A 20,542-nucleotide genomic window follows, 5' to 3' on the forward strand; every position below is an offset into this window, starting at 1 on the left:
CCCATGTCCGTTGTCGTGTTGCCAGTGTCGTTGGTTGCGGCTTCCTGTGCTTCATTATCGCACACTAGGGCCCAAAGCACATCTGGATCGTGCGCGACATTGCCTGAGAGCTCATTCTTTTGACGCCTACCAAAAATTGGGACATGACCAAAGCAGTTCCTGATACTCATACTTTTGACCTCGTCCCATGATCCAGCAATGATTCTCCATGCATCATAGTTAGAGACGGCATTCACCCGCCTACCATCTACATTGAAAGGGTCCAAACGCATGCTCAGAGTCTGATTCCTTACGTTGCTCTGATAGTATCGCTTAAAAACAGATATGATTCCTGCATCAAGCGGCTGCGTGACAGAAGTCGAGTTTTTTGGTAAAAAGATAACTCCGATGTTGGGGAAGCGCCGCCTGTCCTCATCCAGGAGCTTATGGCAGCCTGCATTATCAACAAGTAGCGCAACTTTTCGCTCATTATTTTGGGCAGCAATTGATTCTTGAAACCTCTCTAGCCAACTTAAAAACACGATTCTTGTCATGTAGTCAGGGCGATGGCGAGGCTTCTTTTGGCTTCTCGTATGAGTACTGCTCAGACTTTCGTCATGATCCTCAAAATCGCTGCCATGGCCCTGAGCAGCCTCGTTCCATGGATGAATCTCTATAAGTTCCTGAAGAATGCTATCATTATGGAAGCCTCGTGGAAGATATTTGCCTAGAAATACTCTGGTTATTACATACACTGTTTGAAATGCTTACACGCTTGAAAAATGAAAGGGGAAAAATATGAAAAATACTCTCAAACACTTACTGAGGACAAACGGCTTTCTTTTATCTGTCCCGGTAGCATTGGTACAAAGGAGTATAGAAACCCTTGTAGACGGAATCTTTATCCCTGCCAGCTTTTCAAAGTCCAAAGTCCATGAAGATAATGTCTGGAGAAACAAGCCAGTCTCATCGGCATTATAGATATCTTCAATGCGATACGCCTCCAAAGCAATCTTTATCTTTTCAACCTCCTCCGCAATAGCTTCCAGGTCAACTCCGCCCGCTTCTCCCATCATCTTATGGTATGTAATACCCCAATGGGCCTTGAATGAGTCGAACCACCCTGATGAAAATGAGGGCTTTGCAAATTCCAAAGGACCCAACTTTGTCACAAGCATATCATAAACATGGCCCGCCATTATCCTCATCAACGGTTGATTGACAGGCAGTCGGCGCTCGGACAAGAACTACTTCCACTGGATAAAAGGGCTGGCGCACAACTTTGAACTTATTGCCCCAATTGGCCCGCGGTTCGAGCTTGACTTTCTTTTCCCAATCGAGTAAGCGATTAATGGTATGTCGGCGAAGGTGATGCTCCTCTTCAAACGGTCCTTGCTTTGGGAAGGAATGCTTTCCGCCAAACAGCTGATGGTTGGCTACATGACTCTTCCACATTTGAAGGATATATTCCTTCACGTCAAAGCTATGTATTTCGTACTTTGAAGTGGATGGTTTGGGCATTAAAACCACAGGCTTATTGATGCGTCCCGCAGGCCCATGTTTAGAGCCGACAGATTGAAACCGTTGGGGGCTTTGTATAGGCTGTTGTCGGAACTGTTGTGGGGGCTGTGCCGCGGACAGCAGCGGATACTGTGGTGGTGGTGGTAGAAGGGGTGTTTGAAGCCGCTGTGTAAGTTGGGGCGCAGGAGATAGTTGATTCAGTGGTGTTGGGCGCTGCTGTTGAAGTTGTGGTGCGGGCGGCTGTAGATTGAGCGGTGGAGGGAGTTGATATGGAGTTTGCGGTGGAGGGAGGAGTGGATACTGTGCTAGTGGAAGCGGTGCAGGAAACTGTTCTGAAGATTGTGATGAAGGCAGCACGGAACTAAGCCATGGGGGATGTTGCTCTGACGAGTTTTGTTTTGATGAGCCTTGCATTGAGGAGTCTTTCTTTTGTGCATCAAGAATCTGCTGCCTATACTTCCATAAGTCCAAAGGAGCCTCTTGAGAACTCGTGGAAAGCTGTTGAGACTTTCTATGACTAGGCGAAGCTAGCAGATCGCTATGCATATTCGTCTCGTTGTAGTTCACAAATATCAAGCGCTGTTGAATGGGTGTTTGAGACTCCATTGTAAATAAATGCAAATGGTAAGAAGTAGGGAGATTATGAGTGGATGAGTGAAGCAGGAATAGTTTTGTTGTAGATTGAGGATTTTTATGCCAGTATTTATTCAAGGACTGTTGCCATGTTTAAGCGCTAAATGCTGAGTTGACTCTCTGCAAACTTTGATCAAGGTTAATTAGAGATGATTGTTATGATTATTATTGGCTCATGAGTTCCAAGGCCGATATTTTCGAGTCTTGAAGCCAAAGAGATTGTTGCCAGACAGAACTTTTTATTAAAGTCTCGCCTGACCGTCACACCATGTTCTAACCTAATGAATAAAAATGAAAGTGCCCCTGAGGTGCTTGCCTCGATACGCAACACACATCGCTTTCAGAGGCCAGGTGGCTCCATGGGGCTACTTAGAGTCACAATCATCCACAATCATCAATGATATTATTATAAATCTATCTGCGGATGGAGAGCGTGACAAAAATCGGAATTTCACGAACCTTTTTCAGCAAGTGGTGTTTGAAAGCTGTATCATTGGGCTTTATTGTGCATCTTTAGACCGGTGTCAATATTGCCAAAAGTTCCGACTTCTGAAAGGAATGTAAAAAAACAACCCGGGCAACCATTTGCCAGTGCTTCAGCCTTATTCGCGACGACGTATGAAATACGAAGGGCGAGTATATTTCAGATCTTGGGGTTCTTGGGGTGAAGGCCCAGGAGGCGAAGCCTGACGCCCACGAACCGCCTCTGCCACGCGCTGTACAAGCGGCTACGAGTAACAAGAAAACATTGAGCTGATTAATAATAGATCTAATTTATAATGCAATGTGGATCAAAGCTCGAACATGACAAGGGTACCTGCACGTCTTCCAGAATCCCAAGCCCACCACACATCCGTGAGAAAGTTGATCTATCGGTGGGCAAATGCATCCGACCAACTTCCTTCGGGATGTATAGTGCCTCGGACCTCAACTCCATCATGTAAAATCTCATTGCTGTACCTAAAACGCATTGGCTTTATAGTGTTAAAAAACATATATATGTGCATACGTAAAATACAGATATTTGAAACCTACTTTGGACAAGCACACCAACAACCACTGGGTTATTGATGTTACCCCAGACCATCTTGTTTAAAGACAGCTTCATCATGGAGAGCAGCTTGAGATAATCAAACGATAGGAGTTTCCCAGCCTTGATCCCAGGTTTTTTCACTTCCACGAGGAGAACTGGAAAGTCATCTACCCGTGCGATGATGTCGGGTCGGAATTCTTCCAGACTGGCATCCAGGGATGGCATCTCCTCGAGGCGAGAATCTCTAGCAGATGTTAAGACATAAATCGAGCGTTAAACGATTTTAGGGGAAACTTTGCCGGTTGGCAGATACTTATAAATGAATTCGTGATTACATGGCAATTGTTGCTCCCAATCCATGCAGGAGCGTCTCAATTACAGGAGTAACGAAGAAATGCTGGTATGTCGCTTCATTGAGCGATTGGCCTTTCTTGGTCCCCCATATTCGATCGGTACAGGTCATATTCTGGATTACCTTGAACGTGAGCGAATTTCTGACAGCATTTGGTGCCTTGGAAAGCTTATCCTGGAAATGCTGATAATCCTGGGTACCCGCAGTTCGGGTTCATCCTTTAAGGAAACTGCAATGTTCCTCGGGTATCCTGGTTACTTTCCTGGTCCCAAATATCTCTCCAAGAACCTGGTCACTAACCAGCGATTTAAGAATTGATTTCGAAAAGATAAAGTTGAGAGTTCTAGAGATATTACGGCAAGGGAGTTTTTAATATAAGTATCAACTCCGCATTCCACGCTCTACGAACACAGTTGCGAACACAGTTGCGAACACAGTGACATACAATAACTCATCAGCTTTTTTCAAAGTCGCTTCTTTCTTCACAAATATTTCCCGCGCCTCCATTGCCTTCAACGAAACATCTACGTTATTAATAATCAAGTGTTCATGGGAAAGGCGGCAAGATGTTGTTCCTCGGCCGACGAGATTCGTAACAATAGAGAGTCCCTATTAGTTGCATGTTAGTTGCATATTAGTTGGCAGTTCAATGTTTTTGGAATGCTATTTCAGCACTTGGCAATCTAATTGAAAGGGAGAGAACACACTTTTGAAGAGTTGCTCTTTTTCTTATTGGCAGTAATTTTATTGGCAGTAGTGAATTTAGGCATGTTGAAGAAAATGTTGATTGAGAGTGTTGGATAATTGGATAATGGGTGATTCAGCTCTTTTTATAAATAGTGCAGCGTTTATCTTTTGGAACGGTAAAGCACGGAGCTCTCGGGACAGCATAATGTAATGCAATGCACACAAAGTGCCATCCATGAGGAGTACTTTTAGACTTGGTTTTTCACATTCCCAGCCCCCCGGAAAAAGTAATAAAGTGACGAGCTGTAGATTTATTAAATGTTATATATCGAATAAGTATGAGGGAGTGAGTGGTGAGTGAACAACAAAGGCCAAACATTCTTGTCCATGTGCGGCTGCGGATGCTCCGGATCCTCCTTCTTTTGTCTTGTATGTTATAATATTGATAATAGTAATAATATGATTATTAATATTATTAAAAAAAAAAAAAAAAAAAAAAAAAAAAAAAAGTTAGAATCGAGTACTGGCAAAATGTTATATCAGCTGTAGACTGAAAAAATGTTGAGGTGGTTACTATTATGGCAATTGACAGCGAGAATGACAGAGGCGACAGTGAAAAGGATCAAGACTTGCTCCATCTCGAAGCAGACAGAAAACCAACTGCAGAGACAGCGCTGGTCACTAACAATCATCACCATGGCGAAGATGGTGGGATTTTGCCACCGCGAAGATGGCTGTTAAACTCTCCCTGCCCTAAGGGTAGAGAGGGACCAATGCAGCTGCAACTGTGTCTGCTGCTTGAGAAAGAGTTTGGACGTCCAGCCTGTAGAATTGCTTCTTGCTTGCGGAGGGCCTCGAAGCAGACAGAAAACCAACTGCAGAGACAGCGCTGGTCACTAACAATCATCACCATGGCGAAGATGGTGGGATTTTGCCACCGCGAAGATGGCTGTTAAACTCTCCCTGCCCTAAGGGTAGAGAGGGACCAATGCAGCTGCAGCTGTGTCTGTTGCTCGAGAGAGTAGCCGACATCGTGAATAGAACGGACTAGAGAAGAGGGACTTGCTTGATGGCTGATGCTATGATTGTGTCGTGTTTGATGATTGACAAAAGAAAAAAAAAAAAATACCACAAGATCTTTTCAAGCTTACGCCATCACCTTCCCTCAGTTGCAATCCCTTCCTTTAGCTACAATCTCCCTCACTTGCCAGTCACTTACCTGCCCTCCTGCCATGTTTGACATAGAGAGGTCAGCTTACAATAGTATTTTTGAATTGAGAGGCTCTTAGCCAACCAATGGCCTAGAAATATATCAAATTCGAAATTTGTACAAAAATGTACAATTATCGAGATTCCACTGTACACCGTGATCGGTACTCGAAGTCCATCCTTCCGATGTGGCCTGTTGCGCCCGTGAAAAGCCGCGGAGGCTGGCGTGCCGACTCTAGCTAAGGACGACTTTTAATTTTTTTCTATTCGATCAAATCCACTGGCATGTGGACCCAAATCTTGCGGGATTGGTCTGAAATTTCTACTTTGGACTCCGTCAAACTTTGTGATCATCGCTGTCCTAGTCAAGTGGGTGGATGGGGGGGATGTGCTGCCAGATGTACCGCTGGTTCGGCTGGGGGGTGGAATATAAACCTAAGACATGTGGCCAGCCAGGCGACTTAGGGTAGTGCACCCACGATCTTAGCCTTAGCGGAGAACACTAGGCTGTCTCGGAGAGAAAGTATAAAAACTCAAGCAAATCCCTGACCTGGCACATGTTTGCTTCACTTTATGTGCCTTAACCAGGACTCGAACCCGGCCCCTGGGCTAGACAGGGGGGTGCCCTGACGAGTATACTACTCAGCCATTGGGCTTTTCTTTGGCACTTTGTCCATTTATGAATTTATCTTTTGGCACTTCGTCCAACTTTTTATTATCATTTTGTTCATTTTTGTCAATCTTTGGGATCATTAACAGATCTTTCCACGTCACATTACATCAGAATCTCCTAATTGGTCCAGTGGTCAGGATTCCTCGCTTTCACCGAGGCGGCCCGGGTTCGAACCCCGGATTGGGAACTCTTTTGATAGATTTTATTGTCATCGAGTCACGATTGAAAAAAAAAGTGGTTGGATGATGAAAAGTTTTCTTTTTAGAGATGCCGACAAAAAAAAAAAGAACGCCATTTTTATTTATTTTTGTTAATAAACCTGAACTTTTATTTATTTTCGCATTATTAGTTGCTCTGTTAAACATGCTTGGTTTCTATACACGGATCTTGTCCAACTATCCCATAGCAACACAAGCTGGCACAACTGGTAAGATTTGAACGATGACCAATTTGGATGATAAGAAATAACTATTAAGATTTTTTTAAAACGTATGCTTTGATCCTCCAAGGGATGTTATTTGGTACTGGAGATTTAATAGCTCAATTCCTGATCGAACATCAGAATAAAGTTGTCGTATCTCATGATCGGTTGAAAAGTACTGACACAAGCATCGGCATGCAAAGCTGGGATAAGGCCAGGACTGCAAGAATGATGTTGTTTGGTACATGTTTTGCAGGGCCAGTCCTGCATCAATGGTATAAATTTCTGGACAAAACCATCCGTCTTTCCACGCCTGTTCAGTCTTTATTAGGTCGTGTTGCTGTGGACCAGATCTTTTTTGCGCCTTGTTTCATTGCCTCGTTCTTTGTCGGTCAGGGCTTGCTGGCCGATGAGGGCCAGCAAGTGATTCTGAACAAGCTGAAAAAGGTAATGCTTGATTCTTTGTCTGAAATTAGATCCAGCGGAACCGACCAGTTTAAATCTGAACATGATTATGAAAGATAACCAAAAATTTGTGGTCGTATCTCACATTAGGGATATCCCGAAGCCCTGAAGAGCAACTACATGGTGTGGCCCGCGGTCCAATGCCTAAACTTTTGGCTCGTACCCCTACAACACCGACTCATGGTAGTTAACACATTTGCCTTGGGTAAGAAAACACAGTGTCACTTATATCACTCTACTTTTAATTAAGCATAGGCTTATTACCCAGTTTGGCTTGATGGATATGGCAAAAACTCATTTCGCATTTTTTGTTTCTGCCACCCTAGGTTGGAATACATATCTCTCTCACGTTAACCAAACCACGCGTTCATCTATCCATAATGAGTGATGCAATAAAACAATGAAAAGCAACAACTCCAATGACCACCTTGGTTATTCTGTTTATGGAAGTGTATTTAGAGATCGTTTGGGCCTCCTCGGGGGTTAATATTTGTTTATCAATGATCGACATTTAAAATATCAGATTGTTACAAGTCAAGTGTGTGGTTTTAAAAGACATGTGAAAACGCGTACCACCAGTGTCTTTCAAATGCTCCGCTAACACAATGAAGCACTGTCAACACAGCAATCCTTTAAATGACTGCCAGTTCCCCACTTACACCTGAACTCTCTTCAGATTCCCTTTATTTTAAAATATGTCTTTCTTGAAGACACTACTTCACTACTTTTAAACAAGTTCGTTCGTATAATCTTAATTTGCAAATCCCCCTTTCTTTGTCCCAACTTTCTCGCAAACCTTCTTTCAACAAGCCCTTTAAAAACAGGGTTCTAATCTACTTCTAAATTGTGCTTATTTGTATTTTCTAAGCAATGAACGAAGTACGACGAAAACTACATAAACAGCGCGACATTCTAAATCAAACACTTCGAGAAGCAGATGGGAATTTCGAAGTCGCATCAACAACCACTGATTTTTTGGGCCTTTCCTCTCGATCTCCGTGGGAGAAATGCTCCAAAACATCAATCGCGAAACTTGTCCCTGGTATCAACCGAGGGGTGTTCATTGATGTCGTAGTTACCATTGAGCCCGCTATAATGGTTGGAGTCATGACCTGTGTGCAGGATAGTTCGGGGTTTGTGGAGTTGTCGCTATACAACTGGCTCCCACGTACGTATATCAAATCGCTAAGCGACCTCGACTGGGCCATGCCTCTGGGAGCTCGCATCCGCATCCGTGAACCATACCTTAAATGCTCAGCGCCCAATCCAATGGCCATATTCACGGGATGCTTTGTCCAAAACATTTTCATTCGAGTTGACGACCCAGATGACATAAAGTTCCATCCAAACCAACCAACGCCGGATTTCGCAGACCGGTTCAAGAATAATGTCAGCGCCATTTTGTCTCCTCAAACTACACGCAGTCCCCCCACAGGCTTTGAACGATGCTTTGCTAACTTCTTAGCGAATGTTGAAGTGCGACCGTCGGCCACAGGAGAAGGTCTTTTTGCGACAAAACATATAAAGAAGGATGAGATTGTCCTCACTGAGAAAGCAATCGTTGCCGCAGAGAGTCGATATGGGTTTGCATTCCAGTCAGACAAAAGAGAATACCAAGATATCAACACCTATGCGTTGTACGAAGAGTTGGCTTTCCTCAACAGATGCTCAAGCGGCGAGATATATTTGCGTGTTGTGAGTCACCTTTTTCCCGCAAATATAAATCCCGAGTCCAAGTCGACTCTACTTAGCATCCATGAAGTTGTGCAATCTAATACATTCTCGGGCAGAACACACGACGAATTTATTAAAGCTTCAACCAAACCACCCTCTCCAGGAGAAGAACCAAAAAAGGGTGGTAGAAGTGGGTTGTGGAATTTGACGTCAAAGATGAATCACGATTGTGCCCCGAATACATATTCGTCAATTGTAGATGATGTGATGTACGTGTTCGCACGACAGGACATTCCTGCGGGGGCAGAGCTACTAACACGGTATTTCGATATTGGAGTTGAATTCCCAAGGAAATTTGGCTTACGTGGGGAAGAGCGTTTCTTCAAGTGCAACTGTGCAACATGTGTTGAGTGGCAAGGTCGTCGGAACAAATCAGACATCGAGGCAATACTAGCTGCTCCGAGTGTAGCGCAGATAGAGAAAATTTGCCACATGCGCCACATCGACCTAGAGAACGGACTCAGCAAGCAGGATGTCTACATTCTCAGGGCTCCAATCTTTCAAGTGGCCCAGGATTTAATGCTCAAAAATCCACAACGTGCTATGAAGTTGTTGTATAATCTCCTTGTTGCTCTGCGAAAATTCGATGGGGAAATGGCGATGGCTATCCAAGTTCATCTTGCCATTACCGAAACAGCAATGATATTATTCCAAATGAAACTCGCGAAAACAAATTTGAAAGAAGCCTTCGACATGTACCGAAGATGTTTTAAGGGGTCAAAGGATCAATTTAAAATACGCTTTCCATATATTGATTCGTATCCAAAATACGTTCTTCCTTAGTCAAATGCAACAATTTTGTTCATCTATCCATAATGAGAGACACAATAAAACAATAAAAAGCAGGACATATTGAGTATTCTGTTTTATGAAAGAAGTGTATTTAATATGTAATATGTGAATGCAATAAGCACCCGAGTAATTTCTACGGATAAAATGAGTGATTGAGTTGGTGCCCTTTCCCCTCCTGCCCTTTCTTCCTGTCGTCTGTAAAAAATAAAAAAAGTTCCGGTTTGTTTAGAAGTGATGGGTCTCCTCTGGTTCACGTCCGCGCAAGAATGGAATACCAGCCTCCTTCTTGTAAACTTGCTCCCAGAATGCCTTCAATTCAGGCTCAGGCGAGGCCTTAGATTCTTCGACAGCCTTGTCAACCTCAGCACGAGCATTTTTGTCAATGGCCTTAAGTTCATCCTCAGAAACAACGTTGAGCTCCAGGAGGCGCTGCTTCAAGCCAGTGATGGGATCGTTATTGGAGCGCATATGCTGGATCTCCTCACGAGTACGGTAGGTAGTGCCGGGATCGGACATGGAATGACCGCCATAACGGTAGGTTTCCATCTCAAGTAGTAGGGGGCCCTTTCCAGAAGTAGTCCATTCCTTGGCATAGGCGCAAGCCTGATGAACAGCTAGAACATCCATACCATTGACCTTGAGGCATGTAGAAAATAATGAAAAAAATAAATAAATAAATTTGAGGTACAAAATGTCTGTAGGTATTCATATTACTAAAATTACTAATCAAATATGTACCTTCACACCAGGGATGTAGTCACCGCGCTTGAAGTAGCTGGTGTTAGCGGAGGAGCGACTGGCAGAGGTACCCATTCCATAGCGGTTGTTTTCGCAGACAAAGACACAGGGAAGATCCCAAAGCTTGGCCATATTATAGGCCTCAAAGACCTGACCTTGGTTGGAAGCACCATCACCATACAGAGCAAATGTGGAAGCATTATGACCAAGGTACTTTTGAGCAAAAGCGATACCGGCTCCTAAGGGGACCTGAGCGCCGACGATTCCGTTACCACCAAAGAAGTTAGGGGTGAACATATGCATGGAGCCACCCTTTCCAGCTGAGATACCAGCTTTACGTCCAAGAAGCTCAGCCAAGATAGAAGTAATAGAGGCACCACGCATATAGGTGAAGCCGTGGCAGCGATAGGCGGTGATGATCTTATCATCAGGGGTCAAGGCAGTTTCCATACCAACGGCAACGGCTTCCTGTTATTATTATTTATGTTAAGAGATTGAGATAGAGGTACGAGGAATAGGAAGGTAATGAGTTCAGGTTTTCAGCGCAAGTCAAAGCCTTTTCCTTCCTTTTCTTTTGGATTGTTTTCTCCACCAAGTGACAAGAACTTGGCAAGTGGTTTAATGAACATAACAAAAACCAGTTTTCTTTGAAGTAATTAATGACAAAAGGCAGGTGACCAGATCAATGACAAAAGACGCATTGTATCTTACCTGACCAGTACACAAGTGGCAGAAACCACGGATGAGCTTGGCCTTGTAAAGGGCATCTGAGGCCATCTCCATGCGTCTCATGATAACCATACTGTGGTACATTTTGACGAGTTCCTCCTTGGAGATGTTGACCTCCAGAGAAGGAGTATCGCAGTTGTAGGTCTCAAATGAGGCTTTGTGGAGTGTGATGTTAACATTGCGTGCAATAGAGGACGAGGCAAATGTTCGGACAGTCTACGAGCAAAAGATGAAGGTGACGTGGGTTTAACAGTCAGCTAGTGCGATAAGTTGGTACCACCTGTTGTCGCTGATAGAACACGTTCATAGTCCGATTGCAATGCTCCTTGTCCTATCTCTTGCGTTAACCAACAAATGAATAAAAACCAGTCTCTCTCTCTCTTTTTTTTTTTTTTTTCTATCATCCTTCGTGTTGAATGCCAAGGTTATTATTGTTCGTTCTGTATACAGAAAATGGCAGTAGTAACACTTTTTGAAGAGTGAAAAACGCGTTTTTTTTTTTTTTTTTGAAAAGGCTGATGAGTTGGTGTTCCCTGAATTCCTACGAATGTATTGTTGATCTGGTCGTCCATTATGGTTCCTACGATTAATGCTGTGCGGATATGGAGGTGGTGTGTACAATGAAAGTGAAGAGGCTTTTTTTTTTTTTTTTTTTTTTTTTTTTACCACAGGAGTAATAAAGGCTCTAGCAGCGACCTTGGCAAGACTGATCCTTTTAGAAGACAACATGGTGAATGTAAAAGAGAATATGTGTATAGAAGAGAATAAGGGAGAAGCGATGGAATGAGAGAAGAGAAGAAAAGAAAGAAAAAGCGGCCAAGGGAAAGAAAGAAGGAAGAGAACGGGTTTGATAGACAGTAGAGGGTCTCATTGTGATGGGGTTGGTTCGTGTGGGTCTTTTTTTCCACGCCCGCCCAAAAAAAACGACCATGATAAGATCGCGGTGTAAACTCTGTGCAAGGAGATGTGGAGGGAAAAATTATAAAAAACAGTCTAAATCAGAAATACTCGGGCACGCTCCCATCAAATTTATTTCCAAGAACCATCCATTGCAAGTCCAATAACATGACAGAAGACTAAAGCAATCTTCTTCTCTTTTTCTAAATGTTAAAAACAGGAGGAACTGTTACCACATCTTGTAGAGGTATAGAGGCCTTGACATGCTGGTATAGTCTCTAGACATGGTGTAGCTATTGATATTCCATTGAGAAATACAGATTGCCCATGAATTCTAGATTAATATTGCAGAAGTCAGAAACAGGCATCCAATACAAAAAAAGAGAGCACTGATTAACTGCGGGCAATTCACTCCGCTCTATTCACTTTCACTTTTTTAAAATGGCTGAGTTTCGATTATATTATACATTTTGATTAGGAGTGATAAGGTTGTTCACTATTTCTTACTGTAAGAACTTTCATTATGGCATTATAAATATATAGATATATATTCCATATATAAATATATATATATATGTCTAGAAGTAACTCTTGTGGCCAGGGTTTTCTACACAGTGTTGGCATTCAACGATTTTTGTGTGTCCCAGCCTCAATTTACCGCTCCACAGCAAATGCGGGCATCATATCTCGAAGCAGTACATGTGGGATGTAGGACAATTCGTGTTGTGCATGCACAACCTTTTCATTTTAAGTTATGTCTTCAAGGGTAAACCCGTGGGTTTACGAACTTGGAAATGTGTGCTTTCTTCCTGCTTCTCCCGTATCCTATCCGACGCGTGTATTATAAAAAAAAAAAAAAAAAAAAAAAAAAGACTTTGTAAATTCTCCTGCCGCTGATAAAAGCTACACATTTTCCTATATAAAAGCTATACTTGAGCTTGCGCTCTAGTGGAAAATTATTTTAGGCAGTTAGTTCAAAGGACGAGATCATAACGTTTGTTGTGTACTGAGAACCAAACCGATACAATCAACATAGTCAACACGAGATCATTGATGCCTATGATAATCCAAGTGGTAGCTGTTGAGCAGGAGTCAAGCTCAACATGTTTACAGCAGTGATTATCAGGTATTTATTGCTTTAATGGTTGGCAGAATATGCTGCCTGGATCACCATGCATCTCACTAGATGCCGTGTTGTCTTTTAGGGTTATACTGCAGATGAGAGGTCGGAAAGCCTTGTGCCATGAATTTTATGATATGCCACTTCCTTCATCGACCTTCTTGCCCTAGCGCATTTGAGCTTTGGTAGGTTTACCAACAATAACATGGTATCAGATCTTGACTATGATATGTTCACTAGCGCCTGTTTAGATTAAACACTTATCCTGCGTACATCTTTGACTTCAAGAGGCTGTTATGCCATACCACAGTGGCTTCCGTTTGAAAAGCAGTTTGACTGTACTCTTGTACTCTTGTACTCTTGGTGACATTACCGAGCCCGTTCTCGATTTTTTTTTTTTTTTTTTTTTTAAAAAAAAAAAGGATTCAGCATATGGATGTATGGTGGATTAGTGATTTTGAACTTGACACCTCTACTGTCATTATTCCTCTTTGGAATATTTGGCTTTGGCATCATACATGCATATGGACCGCTTCTTCATTGGATAGGCCCGTAGTACACTTCAGTTTTGAGACAGCTAGACAGGCTAATAAAATGCTTGTGGAAGTGCCAATGCGTGTCAAGGTAGGTAGGCGGGTGCTCTAGGACCTTTGCCAAGGGATTAATGAGGGCAGTCCACGATTATAAAAGAGTGAATACAAATCATTGACTCTCATTTGTTATGAGAAAACCAAATTCGGAAGGATGAAGTGAAGGTTTTTATTTGTACTTTTATCATTCTGAGAACCCAGCTTTGTGCAGCTTTCTTTCTTTTTTTTTTTGTGAGGATGAATATCAAGGCAAGTGGAATGATGCTGGTATTTCATTGATTGTAAGAGATACTACAGATTTAAGATGGCGAATCCATCCCAACATGAATACATACATTTCGTGGGTAGATATTACGTACCATGATATTTCTCGAGGCATCATGGACTTGTAGTTAGGGCCAACGGGGTTACACACAAATATGCAAGATACAAAGTCAGCACGTGTTCGTCAGTAATATCACCGACATGTCTTCACACGAACACGCAACACAAGCGTGCTGACATCTCTATCTGAACTTCAATCTTCATGTCAAGGAACGCGGATACATGGCTACACTATGAGAAGTAGTTTGCTCAGCTTTAGCTTGAGTTGAGTAAGTGGGGAGGAGAGATCCACAATAAAGCTCAGCGGCCATTTCCGGGATGTAGCATAATGATGGCTCTATGTAAGCAGCAGTGGCGCTTCTTATTTTTGGTCACCTTTGCAATCATCTACCCAAGTCAACGTTTCCCTGTCCAGTTCATCAGACATTTGGATGGGCCTGGTTGCAGAGATATCCACGTACAATCTTCATTAGGACTAATATCCCCTATGTCGAACAACCCGAGTACGGATGGTAGAAGCGCCTGATCTGTACTTTGCAGACGAATTGCATATACCATAGACATTTGTGCCATGGTCAGCCACAGCCCCTGAAGTTAAATTATCTTCTGATCCCAACAGGCTAGTTACCTGGTCATTTTCAAGTTCGGAGGTGGTCCGAGTGTCGTCACACTCTTGTTGAATTCATTGCTAGATACGATAAAAGAATCTGTAAGTTGAGGATATGGGAGGCGTAGAATCCATCTCATACACCAGAAATCAATTCTGAGGTATTTGTCGCTAAAATGGCTGTATATTCTTGTAGTGAAATATATCCAAATCCCGGAAACACCTGCGTCACTCGTGTTTGCATTATTCCCTTGAGTTCGCATTATACAACCAGAGAGACTTAAACATGTTGCCCTCCAGTGAAATGAAGTATTGATTTATTTATTGATAAATTAGAAATGATGCTTGCACACACACGATCGATTCAGATCCAGAGTTTTTTTAATGGGTTTAGAGCCTCAGTTGCTCTTGCACTGTTGTCTCGCATATGTATCCCTTTAAGTAATCTTTAGTCAGGAACCTATTCCTGACTGTCTGGTTTAGGTGTCGTATATTGGATGGTCGTACCATGGTGTAAAAGCAGGATAGTACAGCGATTCATAGAATGCCAGCAGTTAGATTGTTGTAAGGCGTGAGGTGAGGCGGGGTTGCGAGTGGGCATTAAGCTTGTGCTAGTAATTCCTAATAAGTGACCAGAATCAGTCAAGTCCCATTATATGTTTGTGCATTGAAAAGTTGGTATTGCGTGTAATGGTGACAGGTAATGAGAAAGAAAAGATTATTTTTTTTTTTTTTTTTGGACTGGTCACAACACAATACAGATATACTTATACTGACGTACTCTTCAGGGGCAAACACGCCTCGTGGCCTTCCAAGCGGCATGGCCCCTTCATCCAAAAAAAAAAAAAAAAAAAAAAAAAAGTGCTATCACCTATCCCTCTTCTGCTTGAATGTTTCCTTTCTTCTTTTCCCTCCATTTCCTTCTTTGCTGTTTGTCTCATTAAATTCATTCACATTCTCTTCCTCTTTTCTCTTCCCTCTCCCTCTCTCTTTTTCTCTCTTACTCTACTCTCTATTTCTTTTCTTTTCACATATTGTTTTCTCTTATTTCTCTCGACTTAATTCCTTATTCCTTGCAATGCAAACCATAAAGTGCGTCGTTGTTGGAGGCAAGTAACAAAGGATAACTGCTCACTTTTTCACCCTGCATTCACTTTGTCCCCTTTCATCTATCCACCTATCCAGAGTAGCAGTTCATCTAGCGGTGGCTACCCTTATTTTAGTTTATTGACTAAGCTATGCACTATGGGAATCCTTTTGGATGGCTTTTCTGGGCGAAGTCCTTGTCTCCTAACTACTTTTTACTCTGATGTCTCCGTTTCTTATTCTCCCCATACATCCCTCGTCTCTTTCTTTATTTAGACGGTGCTGTCGGAAAGGTAATAATATAGCCCAAGTCTCCTGTTGTCGTTGCTACGGTTTGATATAAAAGTTCGATTAGCACCACGACCTACTTGAAAGATAGACGGCATTGCTCCCAAGATTTTCAGACAGGCAGGACAAAGGATTTTTATTTTCTACCAGCAATAACTACAGTTTAGGAGGCGGCTCATTTCAACATTCATGCAACATGTTGATTCAAAAAAGATCATTCTGTTGAGCTCAGAGACAAAAAATAATTGTTCGAACATGTTCGACCACAAGGATGTCAATTCTTTTGTTCAAATACCGATAGCTGACACGGAGATGACATTTAATCAGGCTGTCTGATATTCAGGCAGGCACATTTGACTTCTAGACAGACAAGCAGACCCACGCTTTGAATGGTCCTGGATTTCAAAAGCAAACAATTCTTCAGGATCCTTTTAAATTAAAGGCTAAAGCAATGTACTAACCCTATGCTACCTATGCGTTCTTTGCCGTTATTGCCTCTCATAGACCTGTCTTCTTATCTCTTATACAACTAACAAGTTCCCTTCTGAATATGTTCCTACTGTAAGATGCTCGTATTGAACTTGTGCAAATCGGAGTTACGGCAGCTTTACTCACAGTTGTGGGTGGCTCTTTTTTTTTTTTTTTTTTTTTTTTTTTGTTTCTCCTTTTTCATCGGGTTTGAGGGGATGGCAAGATGTGTGCATGTTGCATATGTTGTATTACGATATGGAAGCCTCTTCATTTCTATGATTCTCCGTGCTTCTCTGTTGACACAAATTAGGGTCCAGGGACAACGGCGGCTTGCTCACCTGTCATAATTGCTTTTTCTTTGGAAAATGATTCTTCCATCCCTTATTTCTCTCCATAAAGTTATCCTCTCACGACTGATTGACCAGATTTTACTTTTTTTTTTTGACGTGCTTAGGTGTTTGATAACTACGCCGTCACTGTTATGATTGGTGATGAGCCTTATACACTTGGACTGTTCGATACTGCTGGTAAGTTATGGAGCACCAACTCATCTTGAAGGCTGTGTTAGCAAATAGAATAGTTCTCTTTTTAATTTTTAACCCCTAGTTTTCTGAACCTTGGCTGACTTCCTCTGTTTGTATGATGACATCTCTGATTCAGGTCAGGAGGATTACGATCGTCTGCGCCCTCTATCATACCCTCAAACAGACGTGTTCCTTGTTTGCTTTTCAGTTACTTCCCCAGCATCATTTGAGAACGTCAGAGAGAAGTGGCTCCCTGAAGTCCATCACCATTGCCCTGGTGTTCCTTGCTTGATTGTGGGTACGCAAGTTGATCTACGTGATGATCCAACAGTTGTGGAAAAATTGGCGCGCCAGAAGCAGAGGCCTATCTCCACTGAGAGTGGCGAGCGCCTGTGTCGCGAGCAGAACGCCGTCAAATATGTCGAATGCTCCGCCTTGACCCAGCGAGGCTTGAAAAACGTCTTCGACGAGGCGATTGTTGCGGCTTTAGAACCTCAAGTGGTTCGAAAGAAGAACAAGTGCATGTTGTTCTAGGCCAAGGATGGCAACAGTATCCTTCTGACAGCATGTTCTTTCTGTGGACCTTTTATATTCTAGCCAGCAGTGCCATTAATGTTAATAAAAAAATCCATTCCCGTTCATGGGGAAATGTCATAATTGGAATGTGTTAATCGCATGTGCTGCAATGACGTCTTTCGGAAAAAACGAAAAAACGATCTGTTTTAAATTCTCACATTCACATTCTCCTTTTTCTCATTGTTTCTTTAAAGTACCACTTCCTATTTTTTTTTTTTTTTTTTTTTTTTTTTTTTTCTTCGTTCCTTCTCTCTTATTTATTTCATTGCGTACAGATCTCCCCAAGCTTCTAACATGCTTAGCTTTATCGTTGATATGTTCCCTGCGGTCTATGCCGAGGAGAAGAAGGCTCAGGAGGCTCATGCTCCTGATCATGATTTGATAGATGACAAGCATAAAGGGAATAATGACCACAAGGAGGAGAAGCATGACAAGCAAGGAGATAAGCAAGATCACAGAGAAGCGAAACAGCAAGACGAGGCGGAGGAGAAAAAAGAGGATCATAAAGAGAGCCATAAAGAAGACGAGGGAGATGGACATAAGAATGTAAAGCAAGCAAGCGATGAAAAGCCCGAGAAAGAGAGCAAGAGCAGCTCAAAAGAGAGTACTCCAGCTCCTCCAGAACCGGAGGAAGAAGAGGAGCCAGAAGATATCAAGCCCAAGATCGAGGAAGGTGGGTGTACAATTCAATTGAGAGATGCCTTTGGAAGAGCCATTGTGACGATGTCGCGTCATGGGAAAAAGAAATTTGCTGTCACATATCCTCAACACTATTTGCTTGTTATTAAAACAAACCCTTTTTTTGTAGCTTGTGCCGAGACTGCAGCTTGTACAAAATTGAAGCATCACCTTGATGAGTGCACGCGCCGTGTCGAAGAAGAAGGCGCACATGAGGACTGTATAGAAGAGCTCTATCATTTCTTGCACTGCGTCAATGAATGTGTAAGTATCATTAATAGTACTTTTTGTGTCTACCATCCCTTTCTTATAATCCTTCATGTCAAATAATGGCAATTAGTTGACATATGTTCTTCTTCTGTCCTTGTAACTGCCTGTAGGCTGCTCCAAAGTACTTCAACAAACTTGCTTAGGAAAAAAACTAAAATAAATGCAAAAACCCAATTACAATAAAAACACGAATCGCTTGTGCGAAAAAGTAATGACCTGAGCTGGTCTTGTGACTCTGAGAACACGAAATCCGGGATTTACTTTGCTGCTCGTTTGCTCGTTGCTACGAGTGATCATGCTCTTTTTTTTTTTTTTTTACCTTTCAATTACGACGCTTTTTATATTTTATTATCGACTGGCTATCTTGCTCAATACCATTCAAAATAGCCGACATGAGTATTCGTCCACGAAACGACAACCTTCCGTCACAATCTGGTTCGTCTAATAAACCATTCTTTATAGCGCCGATGAACCATCGGCTAGCTCGTCCATTCTTAGACGAAGAAACAGGCAACTCAAAAACTTTGGATCCGAATATCATGGCGGACCGGATTAATGCGCAGGATAACACCAGCTATAGCAAGAATATAGGTACAGATGACAAGCTGCTCCAAGGCTCTGATGCGCCGCCGACATCTATATTATCATCCGTAGAGCACAGGAGTATGGCCCTTGCGGACCCTTCGGTCATGCCGAAGCTCCTATTTCAACCGACAAAAACCCCAAGTCGATCTCTATTCAGACCCAAAAGCTTATCTGATTTGACCAGAAGAAGCAGGCATAGCTCACCTATGCTTAATCCGCCAATAGTCCTTCCAGCAATATTGGAAAGTGACTCAGCAAGTCGTCCACCCTCTGCATTTATGCCACGAAATCTAGCTGCGGATGTGCAACCGCCAACTACTAGGCCATTGGTACCTCATTTAGAACCATCTAGTAGCTCTGTGACACCAGCGAAGACACATGGAGAGAGCCCTCTCTGCACAGTGACAGCTAAGGGGACTAAAGAGTCAAAGAATACTAATGATCAAGATGGAAAGACTTTTTATTCTGAGGTATGCACTCGTGAGCCCGAAGGGTGCAGTAAGCTTTATCTGATCGTTTGTAATGGGGCCAGGCCCAATTCAAAAGTTTGCGCAGTCTTTCTCACCAAAACAACATCGCGCAATTATCAAAGTTACAATATTCAAATCAAAACTATCTTGAAAAGCAGCAAGGCCGACTCGAACAACAAACTGTAAAACCCAGTATCCCAGAAAGCGCTCAAAAAGAAGCCCCAAGTATGCTTGCATTTGAAGAACCTTCCGAACCTCGACCTCAGGTCTTCACTACGCATTATCAGCAAAATTGGCCCCAGCAAGGCGATCACATAGTAATCAATGAGCCTATTCAGAGCCACAGTAAAATGTTTGAAAACTATGAAGACATAAAACAGCAACCTATATCTTGGTTTAGCAATCTCCAAAATAATGTCCTTGCACATCAAGACCTATCTCACCTATCGTCCCAAGATGTAGATACCGCTCAGTTAATTGGAGCAGCATTGAGAGTAAAAGACATTCGCCTCTTGGAAGCAGTAAGTTTTCTTTCTTTTTTAAAGTGTACGTGTATCATTATCCACAATAAATGATACCATAGGTACGGTACATCTGTATCCTAGAATTGTAAGTTGGAGATGACCCAAGCAAGCTTGAAGCAGACATCTGATCGCTTCATGAACTTACAACATGGTAAATCTTGTGTTCAAGTCCTTGTTTTCATACTTTGGTATTTTTACCATAGCATTATATTATGGTAGACTTACTAAATGTGGTTGCTGCGCGCTCAAACTGTAATAATTGATATTGGCCAGATCATCAGCGTTTAATCACTGCTCAGAGCGAAATGAAAGGGCGGGTGCTTGAGCGTGTCAACTCTATCAAAAGTCAATGTGCAGAGTTATTCCAGCTTCTTACAGAGACGGCGGATCAAGTCAAGGGAGTCCAAAACAATATCTGCAGCCTTCAAGGAACTCTTCAGGAGATGAGCACGGATCGAAGTAAGTCCTTGAATCCTGAGGATTAACCAAATGCATAGATACCATAGTTTTCGCATTGAAATTGACTTTTAGAAGCTGCTAATAAAAACGGCTTGACATAGCCCGTC

The 20,542-nt window shown here is 42.5% G+C and overlaps 6 protein-coding genes and 1 non-coding gene across 7 annotated transcripts; 6 read left to right on the forward strand and 1 right to left on the reverse strand.

The window, feature by feature from the left end:
• The first annotated feature begins 6,202 nt into the window (after nucleotides 1–6,202).
• On the forward strand, nucleotides 6,203–6,274 carry BCR41DRAFT_t45. Its single transcript has one exon. It is a non-coding gene; the product is annotated as a tRNA-Glu (tRNA).
• A 109-nt stretch (nucleotides 6,275–6,383) lies between these two features.
• Nucleotides 6,384–7,385, forward strand: BCR41DRAFT_320057 (hypothetical protein). The gene is made up of 4 exons (XM_022021380.1): nucleotides 6,384–6,514; nucleotides 6,597–6,955; nucleotides 7,064–7,178; nucleotides 7,300–7,385. Exons 1-4 carry the CDS (start codon nucleotides 6,451–6,453, stop codon nucleotides 7,359–7,361), a joined length of 600 nt encoding a protein of 199 aa, XP_021883268.1. The 5' UTR covers nucleotides 6,384–6,450; the 3' UTR covers nucleotides 7,362–7,385.
• A 263-nt stretch (nucleotides 7,386–7,648) lies between these two features.
• Nucleotides 7,649–9,556, forward strand: BCR41DRAFT_349545 (hypothetical protein). Its single transcript, XM_022023484.1, has one exon. The coding sequence runs from the start codon at nucleotides 7,844–7,846 to the stop codon at nucleotides 9,488–9,490; it is 1,647 nt and encodes a 548-aa protein (XP_021883269.1). The 5' UTR covers nucleotides 7,649–7,843; the 3' UTR covers nucleotides 9,491–9,556.
• Nucleotides 9,551–11,819, reverse strand: BCR41DRAFT_349546 (dehydrogenase E1 component-domain-containing protein). The gene is made up of 4 exons (XM_022023485.1): nucleotides 11,633–11,819; nucleotides 10,949–11,182; nucleotides 10,238–10,705; nucleotides 9,551–10,135 (listed from the first exon to the last, which is right to left on the reverse strand). The coding sequence occupies exons 1-4, from the start codon at nucleotides 11,693–11,695 to the stop codon at nucleotides 9,725–9,727; spliced, it is 1,176 nt and encodes a 391-aa protein (XP_021883270.1). The 5' UTR covers nucleotides 11,696–11,819; the 3' UTR covers nucleotides 9,551–9,724.
• A 3,567-nt stretch (nucleotides 11,820–15,386) lies between these two features.
• Nucleotides 15,387–17,510, forward strand: BCR41DRAFT_349548 (cell division control protein 42). Its single transcript, XM_022023486.1, has 5 exons — nucleotides 15,387–15,613; nucleotides 15,867–15,883; nucleotides 16,383–16,439; nucleotides 16,804–16,876; nucleotides 17,010–17,510. The coding sequence occupies exons 1-5, from the start codon at nucleotides 15,583–15,585 to the stop codon at nucleotides 17,405–17,407; spliced, it is 576 nt and encodes a 191-aa protein (XP_021883271.1). The 5' UTR covers nucleotides 15,387–15,582; the 3' UTR covers nucleotides 17,408–17,510.
• Nucleotides 17,511–17,678: 168 nt separating this feature from the next.
• BCR41DRAFT_349550 (ubiquinol-cytochrome C reductase hinge domain-containing protein) lies at nucleotides 17,679–18,586 on the forward strand. Its single transcript, XM_022023487.1, has 3 exons — nucleotides 17,679–18,122; nucleotides 18,258–18,391; nucleotides 18,508–18,586. The coding sequence occupies exons 1-3, from the start codon at nucleotides 17,744–17,746 to the stop codon at nucleotides 18,538–18,540; spliced, it is 546 nt and encodes a 181-aa protein (XP_021883272.1). The 5' UTR covers nucleotides 17,679–17,743; the 3' UTR covers nucleotides 18,541–18,586.
• An 834-nt stretch (nucleotides 18,587–19,420) lies between these two features.
• Nucleotides 19,421–20,065, forward strand: BCR41DRAFT_369066 (hypothetical protein; the record flags this gene model as incomplete). Its single annotated transcript, XM_022026431.1, has 3 exons — nucleotides 19,421–19,480; nucleotides 19,608–19,973; nucleotides 20,036–20,065. The coding sequence occupies 3 exons, from the start codon at nucleotides 19,421–19,423 to the stop codon at nucleotides 20,063–20,065; spliced, it is 456 nt and encodes a 151-aa protein (XP_021883273.1).
• Nucleotides 20,066–20,542: the final 477 nt, after the last annotated feature.

This window comes from Lobosporangium transversale (assembly GCF_002105155.1).
Source record: "Lobosporangium transversale strain NRRL 3116 chromosome Unknown BCR41scaffold_10, whole genome shotgun sequence".
NCBI lineage: Eukaryota > Fungi > Mortierellomycota > Mortierellomycetes > Mortierellales > Mortierellaceae > Lobosporangium > Lobosporangium transversale.